Below are 21,792 nucleotides of genomic sequence, written 5' to 3' on the forward strand. Positions count from 1 at the left end.
TAGTTCAGGTTGGCCACACACTCTGTTTATAAATCAAAGAATTGCAGGCATATGCCTCCATGCCTGAGTGAATGTCCTTTAAGGCAGAGAAACTGGATGTAAAAAAGGAAGAGAAAGAAAATGTTATGCCGTAAAAGGGCAGAAGTTTGAACATTTCCAGAAAAACAAAAGAATGCCTGCCCCAAAATCAAACGATTCTTTCACTTCTGAAATCTGGAAAACAACAGAAGTTTCTTTATTAAAATGAATATTAAAGGTTGAATGAAAAAAATAGAAAGGAAAGAAAGGACATGACTGCTCCTAGGTCTGCTGGAGAAGCACATTTATTGTCAGTATGTGGGAAGAGCATAGCCAGAGGCAGGGACATCTGCCGGAGTCCAGAGTGGACTTGACCAGACTGAGCTGGGCCTTCGGGAGAGACCGGAGAGGAGAAGAGAGATAGGGAAACCAGGAGCAGCAGCCAGGTGGCCTAAGGTCCAAAAGGGCAGGTAAACAAAAAGTCTGGATTGTTTAGGAAATAGCCTCTGGGGGAAGGGCAGCCCAACCCCTGGGCAGGAGAGTTCAGGGTAGAGGGCAGGGTATGCAAGCCACACCCTGTAACTGGTAGGGACTGAGGGACGCTGGGAGAACCTGAGGCAGATCCATCTCAGCCTATGTCCTGGGTTTGAAACTTGACAAAGGCCAGCTTTAAAGGACATGTAAGACCAATGGACCTCATACTATACGAAGGAGGTCTTAAATAAAATTACTGATGAGACGTAATCTCTTTTAACTTTTATTTATTGCTCCTTAATAATCACATCGCTGTATTTGTTGTATAAATGTAAACGTGAGACTAAAGCCAAATGACAGAGGCAAAATGAGTCTGATACTGAGTCTAGAGGGTCTCATTTATTTTCTATTTCAGATGAAACAACTAATTGAAAATAATTTTGTGTTTATGAGCAGTCAAGTTATATCACATGTTATTTGCTATAAAGTATTTTTTAGATCCACTGATATCTGTCTGTGCTATTTTTACCTGTGTGTATTGGCTAATATAAAGTGCCTCTTTATTATTTCAGAATAAGAAATATTAAAAAAGAATATAAAGGGAAGTCTGGAAAAGTGGAGGCTTTGAAAGGTAAAAAAATATTCATTCTTTACTTGACTTAACTATTAATACTAAAACCCAGGAAGCTTTCAGAATGAAAATGTAATTATACTAATAAAACAAGAAAAAGAAGTAAGAACCCAAGTGGCCTAACTCTGCCATCTGAACATTAACAATCATTAAGGCTTTATTATAAAATCCTTCCAGATGTTTCATGTTACAAGATTATGATCATACTGTGAAAAATATAGTATTATTTTGCTTTTTTTTATTTTGCTTTTTACAATGGCTTTCAAACACATTTTTGTATTTGTAGAGTCAGGGAAGAATACTAGAATATGATAAAATTTTTAGATAGTCATAGAATTTGCACAGTTCAATTAATAATGTATTAGTCAACCAAAACAAGACTAATGAAACATTTAACAATGAATTAAACTAACAAATTGGTATCTTAGGACAGTTTTTAATTTTTATGATTAAGCATATTATAATGTTAAATATTCTAACATATATAGTTTTATATAACAATCATTAAACAAGTTATCACATAACAGCTACATTTTGGAGGTATAGTTGTTTTTATTAAAAAATTCTTTTTAGGTTGAGTGTGGTGGCACATTTATTTTCTTTCTTCTTTTCTTTTATCAAAAATAGATTTCTTTTCTTACATAATATATCCTGAATATGGTTTTCCTTCTCTCCTCCCAAATCCTCTCCATTTTTCTTCCATCTGTATCTACTCCCTTTTCCTCTCTCATTATAAAAGAACAGCCTTCCGAGAGATGACAACAAAATGTAGCAAAATGAAATATAGTAAGATAAAACAAAAGTCATCACACTGAAGTTGGACAAGGCAAACTAACAGAAGAAAAAAGTCCTAAGGGAAGGCACAAGAATCAGGGACCCACTCATTCACATAATCAGAGACCTATAAAAATATTAAACTGAGGGTGGTGGTGGCACACACCTTTAATCCCAGCACTCAGGAGACAGAGGCAGGTGGATCTCCGTGAGTTCGAGACCAGCCTGGGCTACAAGAGCTAGTTCCAGGACAGGCTCCAAAGCTACACAGAGAAATCCTGTCTTGAACACAACAACAAAACAAAAATATCAAACTGAAAGCTATAATATATACGCAGAGGACCTGACCCACGTTGACTGTATGTTGCTGTCTCAAATTCTGTGAGTTCATATGGTTTTTGCTTAGTTGATTTAGAGGGCCTTGTTTTGGTGTCCTCTGCCCCCTTTGATTTACACTGTTTCCATCTCCTCTCTTCTTTTGGGCTCCCTGAACTTTGAGGGGAAAGATTTGATGGAGATATTCCATTTAGAGTGGTGTGTTCCAAGGTTACATAATGTTTTTACATAATGTCTGGATGTGGGTTATCTGTATTTGCTCCTATCTGCTGAAGAAAGAAGCTCTCTGATCTATGAGTATAGTAGGATATCATTGGGAGCCATTTTATTGTTTCATTTTCTTTTTTAAGACCAGCATTATTTGGTTTTTACAGTAAGTCTCTGGGCTACCTAGTCACCCAAACAGTGTTGGGTATGGGTTCCATCTCATGGAGTGGGTCTTAAGTCAAGTTGAATATTGGTTGGTAACTCCCACAAGCTTTGAGCCATCATGGCCCTAGCATATTTTATAGGCAGAGCCAATTGTAGATCAAAAACTTTGTGTCTGGGTTGGTGTTTATATTTCTCTTTTGGTAGCCTATAGAGTACATTTCCGTACCGAAGACACTAGACCAAAAAGATGAAGGTTCTATGTAGGCACCAACTTGACCTCTCCATGTTCAGTGAGTCGTGTGGGTGTTGTCTTCAGCAATAGGACTTTGCTGTCAGTTTGTGGAGAGCAACTGATAGTCTTGGCAACAGCTCTGGTTGTTTGGAGATTTCTATGGGACCCTTTTGACCCAACTCAATTGGATGTAACCCAGTCCTATTACTGGAAGCTTTGTTTAGTAACAAGAGGTGGCCAGCTGGAACTCTGTCTCCCTCATTGTTTGGAGACTTCATTAGGATCACCTTGATATAGTTTAGGAAGTTTCCACTGCAGTAGGTTTCTATACCACCCCTAAAATGTCCCTCAAGTCTAGCTGTCTTTCTCCACATTCCCTCTCTTAACCTCAGCTCCCTTCTTCCTCCTGATCTTTATGGATTTCGGATATTAGTCCTCTATTCATGGTGGGGTGATAAAAATATTTTCCCATTCTGTAGGCTGCCGTTTTGTTCAAATGATGCTTCATCTGGTTAGCACTCACTTTTATTTTATTTTTTTTATTTAAATTTATTTATTTATTAAGGATTTCTGCCTCGTCCCCGCAACCGCTTCCCATTTCCCTCCCCCTCCCCCAATCAAGTCCCCCTCCCTCATCAGCTCGAAGAGCAATCAGGGTTCCCTGACCTGTGGGAAGCCCAAGGACTGCCCACCTCTATCCAGGTCTCGTAAGGTGAGCATCCAAACTGCCTAGGCTCCCACAAAGCCAGTACGTGCAGTAGGATCAAAAACCCACTGCAATTATTCTTGAATTCTCAGTATTCCTCATTGTCCGCTATGTTCAGCTATTCCGGTTTTATCCCAGGCTTTTTCAGATCCAGGCCAGCTGGCCTTGGTGAGTTCCCGATAGAACATCCCCATTGTCTCAGTGTGTGGGTGCACCCCTCGTGGTCCTGAGTTCCTTGCTCGTGCTCCGTCTCCTTCTGCTCCTGATTTGGACCTTGAGATTTCTGTCCGGTGCTCCCATGTGGGTCTCTGTCTCTGTCTCCTTTCATCGCCTGATGAAGGTTAATATTCATGAGGATGCCTATGTGTTTGTCTTTGGATTCACCTTCTTATTTAGCTTCTCTAGGAACATGAATTATAAGCTCAATGTCGTAAGCCAGACCAAAAAGAGGAACATGGGATGTACTCACTCATATTTGGTTTCTAGCCATAAATAAAGCACTCACTTTTAATCCCAGCGTCTGGGAGGCAGAGGCCAAAGGATCTCTGTGAGTTTAAGCTCAGCGTGGTCTTCCTTGAGAGTTCTGGGCCAGTCAGGGCTACATAGTGAGATCCTGTCTAAAATAAATATATAAGGAAATAAAGTAAGACATGTGTTTTACAAAAGACCGAGTCTTCCAAAGCTAAAATAGATGATCATAAGCCCGACTTACGTCCTACTCTGTCTGCATGGTGTAACAACTGGACACTTCTTAGCTTAGTATTATCTATTCCTCTAAGATTGTATCTTGGAGGATTCAGTGTCTATGTGAACAATTTTATTGTACCTTGATATTTTTCATTAAATGTCAGAGACTGTGGAAATATATAGCGTATGGCAACTGGTAATTCAGGTGTCACCCCACCAGACTCTGATGGGGACAATCTTGTTTGCAAGGCTTAGAGGAGCACTGACTCTGAACCCCGTTGCTGGTGTCTGTTATTTCTCTCATGTGCCACTTCAGTTCTTCCCTAGAAGCTTTGAGTGTTTCCCCACGGCTTGTGTGGTTATCTCTGGAAAATAGTCCATCTGCTGGGCACATATATCTGTGTGTGATCAGGATGATGACTTTTCATTTAGCCATATAGTTTTGATACATACAATATATACCGGGACATGCTTCATAACTGGGTCTATTTGTCCCACAAGGACTGTGGACACTTCACAGCCTGCCTTGTTCTTTTGCTCAGACTAACTGCACACAATTAGCTCACTTTCATCTCCCTGAAAATTAGCTCTTGCCTCTATGGCCTTGGGACCTAATGTTGTCATGTCAATGGCTCAGCTCCCTCATCACTTACCCGAGGAATGTGCTCCAATGAGGAGGTAACTCTTGTATTTTCTTTATTGTTTGAAGGCTCCTGAAGGAGAAGAGTTTCTATAATAGAAGAAGAATAAATTGGGAGGAATTAGAAATCGGACAGGGAAATTAGGATAGAGACATAACGATAAAGAAACTGGCATGAAAAGGTACTGAGTGAGAGATTTATGTTCTGTTCTCAGATCCCAAGCCTTTGCTTGCCGCAGCATTCTCTCTGAACCCTGAAGGGGAATTGAGGCTGATACTCAAAAGCCCTCATTAAATAAATACCACTCAAAATTTCAATTTTCTTCTTAAGTTTGGCTCCAGATGTATTGAAACAATTTAAAACTTTTAAAATTTCAGAGCACATTATGAACTACCTTGGCACTTACCAGAGTCACAAACTGCATTTTTTGAATGTCTTCAAATTTTTCTTCCATTTTTAGAATCAGTAGCACTTTAAAAATTTATGTCTGCTCTAACAGCAGACTCTGGAAGGTATTATCTATTGGTCTTCTGCTCTGATGTAACAGGCTACTAATATTCTGTAATATCCTTTACCTTGAATTCAACTAATAAAGGATTATAGCCTAGGAAATTAACTATTTACATAGGAAAAAGGCCTGAGTCACTAAAACTAGTTTCGGAGAGAAAAATTCTCACCTGGGCACCCTGCTGGACTCAAAAGCAAGTTTCCCAGAAGAGATTCCTTTGAACTCCACCAGCTAGATATTTAATGCAAATCAAGTCCACAGGTCAGTATACCAATGCTGTGTTTCCACTTGCACAGGAACTTCACAGCCATGACCACTCAGAAATAAAGTGCCTCCTTGCCAGAAAAAAAAAACATTTAAAGCATTGTGTGTCAAGACATAAATAATATACAAATGTTCTAATTGGGGAGATTCCACATGGAATTCCTCACTGGAATCCAGAGGGCATTCCTTTCTCTAGGCCTTCGCTTCTTGCAACTGCTCCTTGTGACCATCCTGGACCACCTTCAAGAACTTGGGTTTACCATCTCCGTGGCTAATAATAAATAATATTGCATTGTATGAGTAACAGAGGGAGTGCAGCTGCCACATCAATGCCTGACATTTACCTTATTTCTAAGCCTTCATTATCCTAAAATGCTGAAATGAAGATTTGCTCAATCTCTGTTAAGATCACTGTCTCCTGAAGATTAGTTTATATGAGCAGAATCACTGAAAAGATCGTATTTTAAAGATTCCTGATTCATACTCTAAATCACTTACCTCCAAAGTTATAAAACCCATGCTTATAATCTATACATATTTAAAACAGCGATAGTAATAAACAGTCTATTAAGCACTCAGGTATATTATGAATTATGCTAAGAGCTTTATGTGAAAAATCTTATATTTAATTTTATGAAGGTCAACTTATTTTTCTCACACTTTGCTGATGAGGAAACTGAGTTTTATGTTTTAATTATTGCTATGACTAGGTTCAGTTCCAGGGCAGCCAACACTATGTTCCTCTTGCCCTTGAAAATGCTATTATCATTATGTCATTGTATTTAACTTATCTCTTAGCTATCTAATTAATTAGTGTGTGTGTGCACATGTGTGTGATGCATTTATGGAGGAGGGCGCATGGATCATAGTATTAATGTGGAGATGAGAGGATAATTATCTAGAATTGGTTCTCTCCTCCATTTTTACGTGGGTTCTGGAGATAAAATTCAGGTTGCCAGACTTCCTCACCGTGAGCCTCTACCCACCCACCGATCACCTCATTGACCCATATTATATACTTTTTTTTAAAATTTAAAAACAGCCAATATTCCTGGCCAGTCATGTTTTCTCAAATTGTTTAAAGAAAAACAAAACACAAATATAGAGTTGCTAATGTATATTTTTCATTGTGCAGCACCATGGTTTTTCTTTGGTTTTTCTGTTTTCTTTGAGACAATGTCTCTGTACACCCGGAAGTCCTGGAATCTCATTGTAGACCAGGTTGACTTAAAACTCTTAGAGATCTTCCTTTCTTCCCTGCTTCCTAAATGCTAGAATTAAAGACATATTCCACCACATCCAAAGCAACATTTTTAAAGTGATTCATCTTTTAAAAAGTATTAATTTAAAAACTAATTTATTAGTTTTTATTTTGTAAATGTTTTGGTCCATTCCAGACTTCTGCTAGTCTGGATTCCAAGGTCATACCGTATTGTATGTATTTTACTGATTTCAATGTGTCAGTGGCATTATTTAAGTTACCATAGTTCTTCAGTGTGTTATATAAAGCTTTGATAAATTCATCATGAAATTCAGTTGTTTTGTTCTGTGTGTAGAACTAACACTAATACTCTGTTATTGATAATGTTAATATCTTTTACTGAAAACAGGATTGTTCTTTGATATATATGAAAGTCAGATCACAGCAATTCTGGGCCACAGTGGAGCAGGAAAATCTTCATTACTAAATATTCTCAATGGATTATATGTTCCAACATCAGGTAAGCAAAAAACAATACCTCAAAGACAAGATATTTGATAAAAGAATAGGGGTAGATATATGCTTGTCATTTTAAATTCTATGGCTTGATGGATATAATCTTTATCAAGAGTTGTTTTCTAGAACTATATCATTTTGAATGTACTACTCACTCCCCAGATTTCATGGGAATCACTAGTATCACTGTGTGTTATCTTTGAGAAAATGTATTGCATAGCATGTACTTATGCTAAGAATAGTAATTGTTCACAAAGTTGTAATCTTATATATGTATGAGCTTATGCCACGATTTTATTGAATGAGATCTCCAAATATAAATGAAATATTAAAATATTTTAACGTCTACTTTCTAGGATTAGTCACAGTCTATAATAAAAATCTCTCTGAAATGCAAGACTTGAAGGAAATCAGAAAGATAACTGGTGTTTGTCCTCAGCATAATGTTCAATTCGGTGCACTCACTGTGAAGGAAAACCTCACCCTCTTTGCTAAAATAAAAGGGATTCTTCCCCAGCGTGTAAAACAAGAGGTAAACTGTGTACTTGCATTACCTGAGTTCCCAGCCATCCATTGTGTTCACTCACAACCACAGAATTCTCTCAGTCACTTATCTACCTATGAATGAATGGAATGAAGCAAAGAAATCCTATAAGATTGCCTTCTTTAATGGATGGTTAAATTTGTAAAATTTGGATCATCTTGTGTTTTGAGCTTTTTGGGTTTCTCACATAGGTACAACAAATTATACTGGAATTGGACATGCAAAGTATTCAGGATAACCTTGCTGAACATTTAAGTGAAGGACAGAAAAGAAAGCTCACCTTTGGGATTGCCACGTTGGGAGACCCTCGAGTACGTAAGATTATGCACAGGGAGAAAGGAGCTTTCAGTAAGTGAGAGCTGTGCTCTTCTATCACTAATGGTGGCAGAGCTTTAAATGTAGTGTGTCAGGCAAGAAGAACCTGTTGGGCTTGCCTATACAATGAAACGCCACTATTTTATTTGTTTGTTGTGTTTTACTTATTTTCCATGTTATTATGTGGAAACAGTTAACTTGAAGGAGTCTTACTTTGAATATCTTTACCCTCCGTAGATTTTGCTCTTAGATGAACCTACGGTTGGGCTCGATCCCTTCTCAAGGCAGCGAGTGTGGAGTTTCCTGAAGGAACGCAGGGCAAATCGTGTGATTCTCTTCAGCACTCAGTTCATGGACGAGGCAGACATCCTGGCTGGTGATGGATCCTTGTATTTCAGTGTCGTGTTGAAAACTTTGGGAAATTTATATGCCCCGTTTATTCCTAGGGCAAGAACCCTGTTCTCATTTCCACAACTCCAGAGCAGTCTAGAGGACAGCAGAATCCAGTCCTGTCCTGGAGTTCCTCCTGGCTGTCCATTTGTTGCGTTGTAGCCAGTAATGAAAACTCGTGGTGACATTTTTCAGATCATCTGTCTGTTTCCTTAATCTCCCAAATCTTTAATATATGTTTAAGTGAAAAATAACTGCCTGTCCCTTATCATCCAGATAAAGGCTATACTCACCTATAACCTGGAGTGGTCACTATTTTCCTGTTTAGAAAGTGCTGGAAGAAAGTTAAAAGGATTAGCACTGGGAGATCCAAGTACATCATTTTAAAGATGTTTCAAAATTTTGAGTGTCCAGCAGGAATAGTTATTTTTCGTAGAGCATTTCTTCAGAATTCCGAGCTTTCATTTCTTCGCTTTCTTTGCTGGAGAGAAAAGGAAGGACTGCTAATATTCTTTCACAACTGTTTTCGTTTATTCAGACAGAAAAGCGATCATGTCCAACGGGAGTCTAAAATGCGTAGGTTCTTCTGTGTTTCTGAAGAGCAAATGGGGTCTTGGATATCACTTAAGGTAAAGAATTTTGGAGAAGAGACTATTTTATTATTTTAGTTTTGTCTGTGCGCCATGTGTGGCAGTGCTTGAGAAGGCCAGAGGAAGACACTGGGTTGCCTTGAGCTGGCGTCATAGGCAGCAGTGAGCCAGCAGACTTAGGTGCTGGAAATGGAATCTGGTCCTCTGGAAATCTCAAGTTCTGCTGACCAAGGAGACAGCTCTCCAGCCCAACGTATGTGTTCTAGTAGTGGTCTCTGAGAGAGAACAGGTCTCAAGCTTTATCCTGACCAATGGGATTGAGAACTGTTTAGTAAATAATTTGTCTAATTTCTTGGCTTCTTGTAATCTGTGTTAATGTTAACTCCAGTAAAATAATAAAGCAAAGCCTTATGTTCACTATGGGAATACTTTATCACTTTCCAGTTTGCTGTTCTGTATGGCATGATTAATAAAAACCCAGAGACAGATATCGGGGTTCAACCTGAAGGCCAGGAAAGCAAAACAGCCAGCCACTGGCTCTTACTTCTGCCTCAGTTCAAAATGGCGATCCTGCCTCCAGGAATCTCAGAGTGAGACTGTGTGTGAGAGATGTCTCCTCCTATTTTATATTCCTCTCGAGGGCTGGACTAAAGATGTGCACCACTACTGCCTGGTTTCTATGGCAAACTAGTGTGGCTACTGGGATTAAAGGTGTGTGTCACCACTGCCTTGTCTGTAAGGCTGACCAGTGGGGCTGTTTTACTTTCTGATCTTTAGGCAAGCTTTATTTATTAAAACACAAATGAAATATCACTACAGTTCAGTGCAGCCTAACCTTTGACCTTTTTATTCTCCATTTTCCTCATTGGATACACATAATACTGCAGTATTTTCATTCTTTCTTAGGAATCCAAGGCAATGTTCTCAGAAACATTGAGTATGAGTAGGGAGTGAATAAGGTTCCAAAGAATTCTGACAGCCGCATCTAAAAAGAAACTGAATGTAGGCTAAAAGAATTCTAAAAGACAAAATCCCCATAGAAAAGGAAAGCAGGGATGTCTTGATAATACACTAATTTCTGATAGTCCACTGCCAGGCGCACTGATTACTTTCCCTGTGGAATCTTTTCTGTAACATCACCCCGCTGTCTGCTCATCTGTATACTATGCACATAAAGTTAACTACAATGAGAATGATTGGAAGGCAGCTTCGCTAGCCCTGTACCACCAACCTCAGTCTGAGCGTGTGCTTGTGCATTTGCAGTTGTTCTGAGTCTGTGCCTAGGCTGTGTCTAAATGACAAGATTTTCAAGTTGGCGGATTATTGTGATTATTACTCATTTCGTTTATTTCATAAAGCTAAGAAAAGTAATAGTCAAAGGACTTTCTGTGTGGCAACGGTCCAAAAAATGTAACTGTTTGTCATTTTTCGTAACTATTAGTTTGTTTATGGATGAAACATGTGATTCAGAGCAGATAACATCCATCATCAATCATCACATCCCTGACGCTAAATTAAAAGCAAAAACACACGAAAAGCTTGAGTACATCTTGCCGCTGGGAAGGACGAGCAAGTTTCCAGGTAACACATGTGACTAAGATGGGATAAAATTAGAGAAAAACTTTGAGTTTTGTTACAATTTTTGTATTTAATGGATTGAAGTTTTGTCTTAGTCTATATTATTCAACAAAATTAGAGATGAAGATGTGAGCGCACTGTATTTATTTGGTAACTGATCCATGGAAGTACCAGCAGGGAGGAGAGAGACATTTAAAAGGGAAGAGAAAAAACTAGGAAAACTTGCATCACAGAGCGGGTTACTATGGCAGGCAATTGAAGTGTAGCACCATTGGAGGAAAATGAGAGTCGGTGTTCTCATCCTTACACCAACACTGGACAGGTGTGGAGGAACGACTTACTTGTTTCTCCCATCCGTCATGAGTTAAGGATATACCAAGGAGTGCTAACTACCCGACCCTTTGGGCTTGCTCTGAAAATGTACTTGGCATACATCTTAGGTCAGAAAAAGCATCACATTCAGGTAGATGTTTTTAGTCAGTGGACTTACTATGTCTGGTGGGTACAGTGGAACTGAGGTGTGACATCAAGGTATCTGCACAAGTATTTTTATTTTATTTTATGTGTATTTATTCTGTAAGGAAAAGCATAGCTTACTTATTTAGCATGATCTTTCAGCCTGCTGGGTAGGAGCAGCAAGGTATGTCTTTTTGGTAAGCAACCCTAAAAAACACAAACCATGTAAAGTAAACCATGTCAGATACTGTCATCTTGACTCTCTCTCTCTCTCTCTCTCTCTCTCTCTCTCTCTCCCTCTCTGTTTATGATATGGGTGCTAAAATATTTTGTTTTATAAATGAAGAAATATTTTAATTTCTTTGTATTTAACTAGCTTTCTTTAGGCATTTAGTTTATTAAGTAAAAATATTTATAGGTCTTATTTAAATAAACCCTTCTGTATTATTTAGTCTTACAAGGCAAACACTTAGGAACTCAGATCTTAGTCCTGTTTGCAAATATACCTGTTCTCTTTGTTCCTGAAGGATCATGGAAGTGGCCTTCTATACTATGTTGTTCTTTCATTGGACTAAGGTCACCTGAGGTACAACTGACCCACCTTCTTGGTCAGAGGATGATAGGCAGTTATATGCTGGTACCACTTAGCCAGAGACTCTGATGTTGATGTCCCTGCCGTAGCAGGCACTTTACACCAATCCAGGCTTCTGCTAGTCTAGTGGTGCATCTGTGTCCATTCCAGGACATGAGACTCCAGGTCCCCTGAATGCTATGCACATATGCTAGAAAACACACTCTTTGCTATGGTTTCCTTACCTATTTTCTCTCTGTAAAGATACTGGTCAGTCACCCAACCCATGCAGAAAGGCAGGATTTCAGAATCTTCTAGAAGCTCATATTGTCATCCATATATTCCACAGAAAGAGATGATTAACTAATGTTCTGATCTTGGAAGTCAATTATACTAAAGATGCTGCCTTATGTTAGCGTTCAAGCCACGCAGTGGTGGCATACATCTTTAATCCCAGCATTTGTGAGACAAAAGCATTAGAGCCCTGTTTTAGAATTTAACCTGGGGACATGTTTTGATTTAACAAAAGAGAGTTCTAGTATATAGCTATTCTTAGGACATGCGAAATCAAGGGACCAAGTGAGGCATGAGTCTGAGGAAATTCGGTATGGATTAGGAACTGGACTTTTGTGAGGGTGGAGCCAAAAGGTTGCTTAAAACTGAAACTCGGCAAAAAAGCAAAGGAGAAGTCATGGAGTATGATGAAGGAACTGAAACTTCTACTTGTAGTTATATGGAAATGAGATGCGATTAGTAATCTTTTCCTTCTGAATTGTTACCACAGACCAAGTAAGCTTCTTTGTTAAAGACCACAAGAAAAGAAGAAAGATGAGGAAAGGGAGCGGGAGTGACAAGGAAAAAGGACAAACAAATTTAAGACTAAATTAGAAAGGGGATGTGGTGGGGTGGGGGATGGGGCAACCAGGAGAGGTTGGACAGGAGAGTGGGGCTGAATGTGGAAATACATTGCATGCACATGTAATAAGGAGTTTCAAAGAATAAATGAAAATATTACATTTAAAAATAATAAAAGAGAAAGAAAGACTTGTTCATCAAATTTACAATATGAAGATCTTGGTGAGCTAGGGGAGAGCAGCTTCTGTGGAGGGGAATGACAGCATACGGACCTGAGTTGTTTGTAACATGGGACAGATTAAATGTGGACAAAGTTTTGGAGCCAAACATACCGAGAGGGAAGGGAGGAAGCTATTATTTGACTTTGTTTGGTGGACACCATAGCATCCTGCTTGACCCAGCAGATATAGAAGGAAATTATGATGGAAGAGAGAGGAGATCACTTTGGGAGTTCCTTGGGGGGTAAACTTCAGAGCGCGAGTCAAAGCATAGCCTTTGAAGGAGCAATTGCAAATGTTTTCCATATACAAAAGGAAGCCCAGATATGAACAGAGGCCTACATGGGTTTCTTGTATGGTGGTAAAAAAGACTATATATAGACTTTGTGACTGCTTGCATTTCCTCAAAGAAGTCTCAAGTAAAATTGTAACCTAACAGTATAAGATAGAGTGAGACACCTTGAAGGTGAAGTTTGGCCTAATTTCTGAGAGTGGTTTTGTCCTTTAAAAAATTATGATTATATCCCAAAGATATGAAATTTCTGAACATTATTAAATATAATACTTAAAAATGTTAATTTTCTAGAGTTAGTATTTTATATTATTTTAAAAGTTTATGTATTCCTTCTGTCGACTTTAGACTTCTTCAGTGATCTCGATAAATATTCTGGCCAGGGCTTGATGAATTATGAAGTTTCCATGTCAACTCTGAATGAAGTCTTCATGAACCTGGAAGGAGAATCAACCACTAACCTAAGTAAAAACTATTGGTATAAGTCACAGAATCAATCAATAGACGACCATGTAGCTTTTATGACTGCTTAAGGAGTGTAAACCAATGTAAATGTGGCTCTGTTGTTTGACCTGAGCTGTTAATGTTCCCTGACATCATCTGACAGCAGGGCCATACTTAGTGTTGATTCTAACTCCTTGGCATGACATCAGGTCTGCCTCCTGGTACTCACTGTTTCCTGGGGACTTTGACATTGTGAGTGTTCTTGATCAAAGGCATGAGGTCTGAGCATCACTTCTTGTATGAATTGTTTCTTGCTTATTAAGAAAAAAAGCCTAAATGGAGAGAATTCTTACCAGCCTCCATGTTGCTCAATGGGACATAAGAGCTGTCATTTTGGAGCACGTCTTTTTACAGGTAGTTTGATCAGTGTGGATAAATAATGAGATATATCCATATTTCCTTCCTGTAATAATTCTTCCAACAAATATGGTTGACACCATCTGACAGATAAGGATTTCTGATGTAAGAACAGTCAGATGATTCTTCCCAAGCCATGCTGCTTACAGCTCACAGGCAGGGACAGCATAGATATTTAAGTGTTTTCAGAGCTGATCTTTTCCTTATAAGTCCAGATTATTGATGCCTTAGTAGTATTTAAGCATTAACAACTGCTGATTCCTATGAAGAGGATTACTTTGAACTCCCTCAGAATAGTTATTTCAATTGAATGTCTTTTCCAAGGTCTTCATTTGGTATATATTTACCAGATATTCTCAGGAAGAGTATAGAATTTGGTATTATTCTATGTTTTTACCGTGTTTTCAATGTAATACAAAAACATTTTATTAATTTAAAATTTTTCATAGTGTTAGAAATTATAAAGCATAACTATAAAAGGAAAATAATGAAGCTTCATGAGATTTACAAATGTTATTTAATTACTTTGAATAAAAGAATAAAAATAGATCAGACATAAAATAATTTATTTTTTTTCTTCATGAAGAAAAGTCAGTTATGCCTTAGGATGATACTTGTAACGCACGCGCGTGTGTGTTTATACAGACTTTGAGAAAAGAGAAACAGTAAGAGACTCAGACAGCTTAAATGAAATGGAGCCGGCTTATTCTTCTCTTTCTGAAGTGCAGAAGACTGTGGGTGCCATGACCCTCTGGAGGATGCAGGTCTGTGCAATAGCACGGCTTCGCATCCTAAAGCTAAAACGAGAGAGAAAAGCATTTTTGACCTTGTGAGTATCGAAGTGCTGTAATTTTTTAAGATAAAAAATTTCAAAAATTTAAATTACAAGAACACTTAAAAGGAAAGCACAATACCTAGCATTCCTGCTTGACAAGAAATAAGTGCAGTATTGATTTTACTGAATATGGGATTGCTTGTATATTAATTCTTGATTGGACTTATGACTACATGTTGTTTAGTTTTAGTAGTGAGATTAAATAACATTTATTTGACAATGCCATTTAGTATTGTAACATGCTGAAGTACCACTTTTAGAATGTTGAAGTTGAAAAATGAAATGAAATTTATGCCCTGGCAATGCTGAAGCATGCATGGGCAGCCCGCATATGGCGGTTCCATTGAACTCGTCCATATTGTGTTTCACGGTCAAAGGTGATGAGGATGACTGACCAGGTCTCTTCCTCAAGAGGGCACCAGATCTCTTTACAGATGGTTGTGAACCACCATGTGGTTGCTGGGAATTGAACTCGGGGCCTTTGGAAGAGAAGGCAGTACTCTTAACCACTGAGCCATTAGCACTTATGGTTGGTATAAGGTAGAATCAATATCTAGTAAGTAGTTGTAGAATATATTACTCAGGAAAAGTGCGGTAGGGCCCTATGGTAACTCCTCTTTGTTGTTTAGTCTATTGATTCTTGGAATTGCACTGCTCCCTTTGATTATGGAAAAGACGGCTAATGCTTTGATAGAGCAAAAAAGCGACTGGGAATTTAAAACAGAATTGTATTTCCTGTCCCCTGGACAACTTCCTCAGGGTCTGCGAACCAGCCTATTGGTCATCAACAACACAGGTGAACTGAGATCAGCATTTTAACGCGGAAATAGATCTTTAACTGTTAAGTAGTACATGAAGGGGGGCAAACAGTCTTGACTGGAGAAAAATGCGCACTTATAGAAAATGACTCGTGAGGAGCAGTACCGTTTCTCTGATTTTGGAGAGGGCAAGGCTGGTGGGAACAAGGACAAGGGACTTGTCACTGTCCAGTCTGGCCCCCATCCTTTTTACTTGACAACTGTAACTGTGGTGAGACAGAGAAGTAAACCTTTATCTTAGCCGAAGACTCTCTCTAGATATCTTTGTTAGCCCCTCTCTGTTACTTACCCCATATCACGTTGATAATACACAGTGATGGACATGCAAAGAATGGCGTGTCTGCACTTCATGCTCTTGGATGAAATTCAAGAGTCAGGAAAACTGATGTTGTTATATCAAAGAATGTTGTTCGGTTCGTTTTGGTCAATTCAGGGTTCTGGAACTGCTTTTGTAGACCAAGCTGGCCTCAAATCCACGGAGACCCATCTGCCTCCTGAGTGTTGGGATTAAGGTGTGAGCCAGTGTGCCTGGAGGTAGTTGTTTTATAACTCTTGAAGTGTCTAGGAAGGAAAGATTTTATGTTACTTCTGAAGATGTTAAACCATTCAGAGTAGCCATCCTTTCCTGAATTTCTCTCTGATTCCAATCTTCACAGGTGTTTCTGATTCAGGGTTGTAGAGTGTCTTCACTTTTATTCTTTGCTCTTTTCCATTTCAGGTTCGGGAAGTAAAATTTCATGTTTTTTTTTTTTTAAGTGGAATTGTTGAGCTCTACGTTTTTTTCTAACATTGAGAATTGCCCTTTACCCCTCAGATTGTTGCCATCTCGTAGTGTATTCTCCATTCAACCCGAGGATAACACACTTGGATTTGCTCATTTCTCCCTCCTTGTCCTTAGCTGTCAAGTAGTCTGAGGATTTAGTCTGTCATATTTCTTCCTTCTCTAAGTTTGATGCAATTGTTAACAGTGTACTAATCTTTTCATTTGAGAAAAGATTGACAAGCCTTGCTTGGTTCTGAATGTGAATCACTATTATTGTGCCCTGTTGTGAAACAGAGTTGTGATGTGTGACTGCCCCAGGGGACATGTAAACATGGTTTTCTATGTGTGTCCCATCCCATCTTGGGGGAACTCAGATTTGTTTGAAACCTATTTGTTTAATTCTGGAGCTCTATGAAGAAGAAAGAGGCCTTTCTGTTGTCTAATCTGCCTTTCTTTGCAACTTGGGGTTACTCCAGTCTTGCCTGCTATTCTTCTTAGACATCATGTCTTAGAAACAAGGAATGTTCCCAGAGACGACAGTAGCAACTATCATTGTGTGGAATGACAGGCAGGAGGGCTCCTGACTGCTCGCTTTGTTCCAGCTCTGGCTGGATAATAGCAACCCTGAGTGTGACTCAGAGCATGCTTTGATAATTCCCTTGCGTTCTGATGTTGTAGAAACCAGTGTGCTATTACATCTTCTTCTCCTGTGTGCACCAGGCTGTAGGTTTTTCTCAATTTTTTATTTCTTTCTCCAGCAATTTTACCTGTTTTCTTCTTTAAGAATACATCAGAATTTTGATGTGATGGTAGTACCTTTTTGATTTCCCAAGAAAGGTACATTATGCAATATATATGCAAATGTGAAAAAGATGAATTGGATATACATTTTTATATTTAATTTTTGTTAAGAATAGGGGAGAGAGGAGAAAGTTATTAGGCTGAGTAATCTGTAGTATTTTTCCTATTAATTTTCCAGAATTTTTAAATGTATATACATATCAAAAAATTATAAAATAGAATTATCTTGTTTTAGGTATCACATATTACCTTACATTAGGAGGAATTAATATCATAATTAATAAAGATCTACTAAGTAGAAGATGGGTGAGGAGTGACTTATCTTTCGAAGCCAATAGTATGTTATGTATAAAGTACAGCTCTTACGATAGAGTAGGAATGTTAGCTTTGTTAGGCTCATAAAAATTTTTCTTTGCTTTTATAATGCCTTCTGTTATTGCGATCATACTAGGATCAAATATTGAAGATTTCATACAGTCACTGAAGCATCAAAACATAGTTTTGGAAGTAGATGACTTTGCAAACAGAAATGGCACCGAGAGCCTCTCATACAATGGAGCTATTATAGTTTCTGGAAGACAAAAGGTAGGTTCTCCTCTTGGTGTTTGCTTTGTGACAATACACACTCAAACACAATTTAATAATTAATGTCAAAACCGTATGGACCTTATATGAGATTGTATGAACATTTTCAAAAACATTAGTACTTTTTAGAAATTGTAAGAATGCTGTAGCAACGTAACCATGAAAATCTCTTTTTATTACATATTTATTTTCTCTCTGCTCCCTGACCATAAACCGGCAGTGATTCCTGGTTAGGGCAGATTTAAACCCTGCTTACTGAAGTTTCAGCAGCAGCAAAATAGGGACAGAGTGACACAAAATTGGCTACACTAGTAAAACTCAGTATTAAGTGGATTCTGGTTTTGTCCTATCTACTGCATGGGATCTTCCCACATGGTCTCACTCAAACCATGCATGAACCCACTTAGACTCCTGTAATAGGAAACTGCCTGTTTGTTCCTGGCTGTCCAGACCCAAAATATTTACACAGAAACTATATTATTTAAATCACTGCTTGGCCAATGACTCAAGTGTATTGCTTGCTAACTCTTACATCTAGAATCAGCCCATTTTCATTACTTTATATTTTACCACAAGGCTCATGGCCTGCCAGCAAGGTTCCGGCTGGCAGCTCGCATCTTTCCCCTCTGGCAGCTACATGGCATCTCTCTGACTCTGCCTTCTTTCTCCCAGAATTCAGTTTAGTTCCCCTGCCCCCTCCACCTAGCTCTATTCTACCCTATCACAGGCCAAGGCAGACTCTTTATTCATTAACCAATAAGAGCAACACATATACAGAAGGACTTCCCACGCCAGACTCCTCTTACATAGATGAGAAAACAAAGACTTAGCAAAGCTAGTTAACTTGAAGATCAACAAGTAGCTAAAATGTGTCTGAGCTCTGTGTGTGTGCACGTGCATGTGCGTGCACGTGCATGTGCGTGCACGCACGCATGTGGATGCAATAGCTTTATTTTTTGAAGATTTTATCTTGTTTGTTTTGGTTTAAGGACTACAGGTTTTCAGTTGTGTGTAACACCAAGAGACTCCACTGCTTTCCTATCCTAATGAATGTCATCAGCAATGGGATCCTTCATATGGCCAATCATACGCAGCATATTAGAACTGAGGAAGCTGTAATTTCACCAGTAAGTATTACATTCATTTATCCTGAACAATTAAAAAATTCACAGTGAGTCTACCTTGCTCATATTTGCTGCTCCTAAGGATGGCTATTGTGTCCTCCTAGCTTGTATGCCGTCTGACTCATGCCCCCAACTACTCAGTTTGATTGCAAAAGTGATTTATACAGCCTACAGTTTTACAATCCTGGCTTTAGAAAGTGTGTAAAAGGGAAGCATTGGTGAGAAATAGAAGAACAGAGAAAATGCCTCCACGCTTTATAGTCATACTACTTCCTTCCTTTGTCCTTCCATCCCAGAAGTGACAGTGACTTCTCCTTTCTATTTTTGAGAGAATTTTAATTTATTTTTGACAATTTCATTTATGTCTATAATGCATTGTGATTGTATTCAGTTTAGTTACCCGCTGTTGCTCCTTTCCCACCTCTGTTGACTCCTTTCTTCCCTAGTAGTCTCCATCCCTCCACTCCCATGTGCAGGTGCTTTGCAGGAAGTTAGAGCTACGTTATGTTGTGATTGTAGTGGCCTTATGACTAGCCTGGAGAGAGAATTTCAAAGCACTTCTCTCCCTCCTGACTGACAGGCTTAACCCCTCTTCTATGATTGATTCCTTGATCTGGAATAGAATGGCAGAATGTGTTCTTTAGGGCTGAGTATTTAATAGTCACTTTCTCTCAGTCAGCAGTCTGACCAGTTGTGAGTCCATGAAGCAACTGTTACCTTCTGCAAAGAAAACAAAACAAAACAAAAAATTCTCTGACTGTAGCAAAAAGAAACATCAGTCTATGGCTATAAACATAATGTTTAGGAAGCATTATGGCTACCTGTCCATTTATCAAAACATCAATAGTACAGTCATTCTCCCATAGGTAATGTGACCTCCCCAGGTTTTTGACCAGATTTACATTAACAGTCACTTAATTCTCTTCCATGGAGAAGATCTTAAATCTATGGCAACACTATTAGTTACTCCTTTAGTGGGCTTGCTACTCTGCACTAGTGGATCTCTCTTGCCTGGCCAGTAAGTACTGTAGCAAGCAGGCTCCATTGATGACTTTTCTTCCCTAGAAGCCTACGTCCCCTTTTCTGTCGTTAGTTCCAGAGTCCTTTGGATAATTCTACAGGATTGCTATATCTGGCTCATAAGGTAGCTTTATTTGTAGCTTTTTGAGAAGCCTCCACACTGGTATCTATGGAGCCTCACCAGTTTATACTCCCACCAGTAGGGAATAAAGATCCCCTTCTCCCACTTCCTTTCCACTTGTTCTTTGCCTTCTTGAAAGTAGTTATTATAATTGTGATGAGAACCAATCTCAAAGTACCTTTAATTTGCATTTTTGTCAAGAATGGATGAATTTATAGACACATATGCTATATCAAAATGAGACAAATAATTTAAACATATTCTTAACCAAAAAAATTGAAGAAGTAATAAAAACCTTATGACTAAAAAGTCCATGTTTTGATGGAGAATTCTACCAGATCCTTAGAGGAGAGTTAAAACCAACACTTTACAGATTATCCAAAATAGAATCCAAAATAGAAGAGATAAGAATGCTTCCAGTCTTTTTTTTTTTTTTTTTTTTTTTTTAGGAAGCCACCGTTATGCCAGCACCAAAGCCACATAGAGACAGAATAAAAATAAGAAAACTACAGACTAATCTCTTTGTTAAGCATAAATGTAGAAATTGTCAATAAATTACCCACAAAACAAATCAGGAACAAATTAAAACGATTATTATCATCCTGACTTCATTTCAGAAATGTCAGAATGGTTGAAGATACGTATATTTGTAAAATTAATTAATAATCTAAGTGGCCTTAAGAGCAGAAGTTACACAATAATCTTAATAGTTGCAGAAAATGACGTGTGTGTGTGGTGTGTGTGTAATTACAATAATTAGAGAGGAGGTAATGGATTTGAGATGAAATCAGAGGGACATGGGAGGAGTTGGAGATTAAGAGGGAGGAGTGGAAATGAGAAAAAAAGCAGTATTTATATATGAAATTCATCCCCTAATTTCACTGAAAATAAACTAACGAAGACACTAGAAAATGGGAAGATATTCCCTGCCCATAGGTTTGCTTAAAGAATCAGTATTATGAATACAGCCATCCCACCAAAAGTAATCTTGAGATTTAACACAGCTTTTTCAGTTATTTCTACCCCTTGGTTATTTTAATGATGTTGTCAACTGGGGTATATAGGTATCTCTTCAAAACCCCTCTGTTTTTGTTTTTTTTTTTTTTACATATATTTTCACAAGTAGGTCCTGAAATATTCCTGGCTTCTTCTGTTTTTGTTGTTTTTTTAAAGCTGAAGTCTTATGATAAGTGATGAGTATGGTGCCCACTTCAATAGACGATACTTTGATTTTCCACTAAAGTTCTGTTTGTATTTGCAGGACCTCATGATGCTCTGGTTTGGGATACTGCAAGGTTTCCTGTTCTTATTGCTTGTAGTGTGCAGCATCTCGCCACACATTGCCATGAGCAGCGTCGGGGATTATAAAGTAAGAAAGGGTGGGGTGGGGATTTTAAGAATGCCAGTAATTGTATTTTTGATGCTGTAAGTGCAGAATAGTTTAGGTCTGGGGTGTGGAGAAGCACTGAAACATACCACTGCATCAGACAATGAGGTTTAGAATTATTTCCAACAACTCAGAAAGCTGATTTTTAAAATTCAAAATGCTTTTACTTCAAAGTTGCATGGAAAGTACAATGATTTTCAGAGTGTCCCATTACTTTAAATCTTCAGAGTATAATATTATATACCTTTTGGTTGAATTATTTCCTCGATGCAAGAAAATAATCCATCAAAAATATCATAACCTCCCCT

General features: G+C 38.4%; 1 protein-coding gene across 1 annotated transcript in view; it reads left to right on the plus strand.

Annotated features, from left to right (window-relative positions):
• Abca6 (ATP binding cassette subfamily A member 6) overlaps positions 1-21,792 on the plus strand; it is a 66,339-nt gene that overhangs the window by 18,310 nt on the left and 26,237 nt on the right. Inside the window, exons 11-23 of the mRNA XM_041635807.1 lie at positions 1,065-1,123; positions 7,254-7,364; positions 7,717-7,892; positions 8,096-8,215; positions 8,457-8,595; positions 9,148-9,238; positions 10,641-10,780; positions 13,518-13,634; positions 14,676-14,859; positions 15,495-15,661; positions 17,699-17,832; positions 18,822-18,959; positions 21,359-21,466. Of these exons, the coding sequence (XP_041491741.1) occupies positions 1,065-1,123; positions 7,254-7,364; positions 7,717-7,892; positions 8,096-8,215; positions 8,457-8,595; positions 9,148-9,238; positions 10,641-10,780; positions 13,518-13,634; positions 14,676-14,859; positions 15,495-15,661; positions 17,699-17,832; positions 18,822-18,959; positions 21,359-21,466 (1,684 nt within the window). The remainder of the gene's footprint in view (positions 1-1,064; positions 1,124-7,253; positions 7,365-7,716; positions 7,893-8,095; positions 8,216-8,456; positions 8,596-9,147; positions 9,239-10,640; positions 10,781-13,517; positions 13,635-14,675; positions 14,860-15,494; positions 15,662-17,698; positions 17,833-18,821; positions 18,960-21,358; positions 21,467-21,792) is intronic.

Source organism: Microtus oregoni, unplaced genomic scaffold, assembly GCF_018167655.1.
Source record: "Microtus oregoni isolate MIOR12 unplaced genomic scaffold, Mior012 000048F_ref0000485, whole genome shotgun sequence".
Classification (NCBI taxonomy): domain Eukaryota; kingdom Metazoa; phylum Chordata; class Mammalia; order Rodentia; family Cricetidae; genus Microtus; species Microtus oregoni.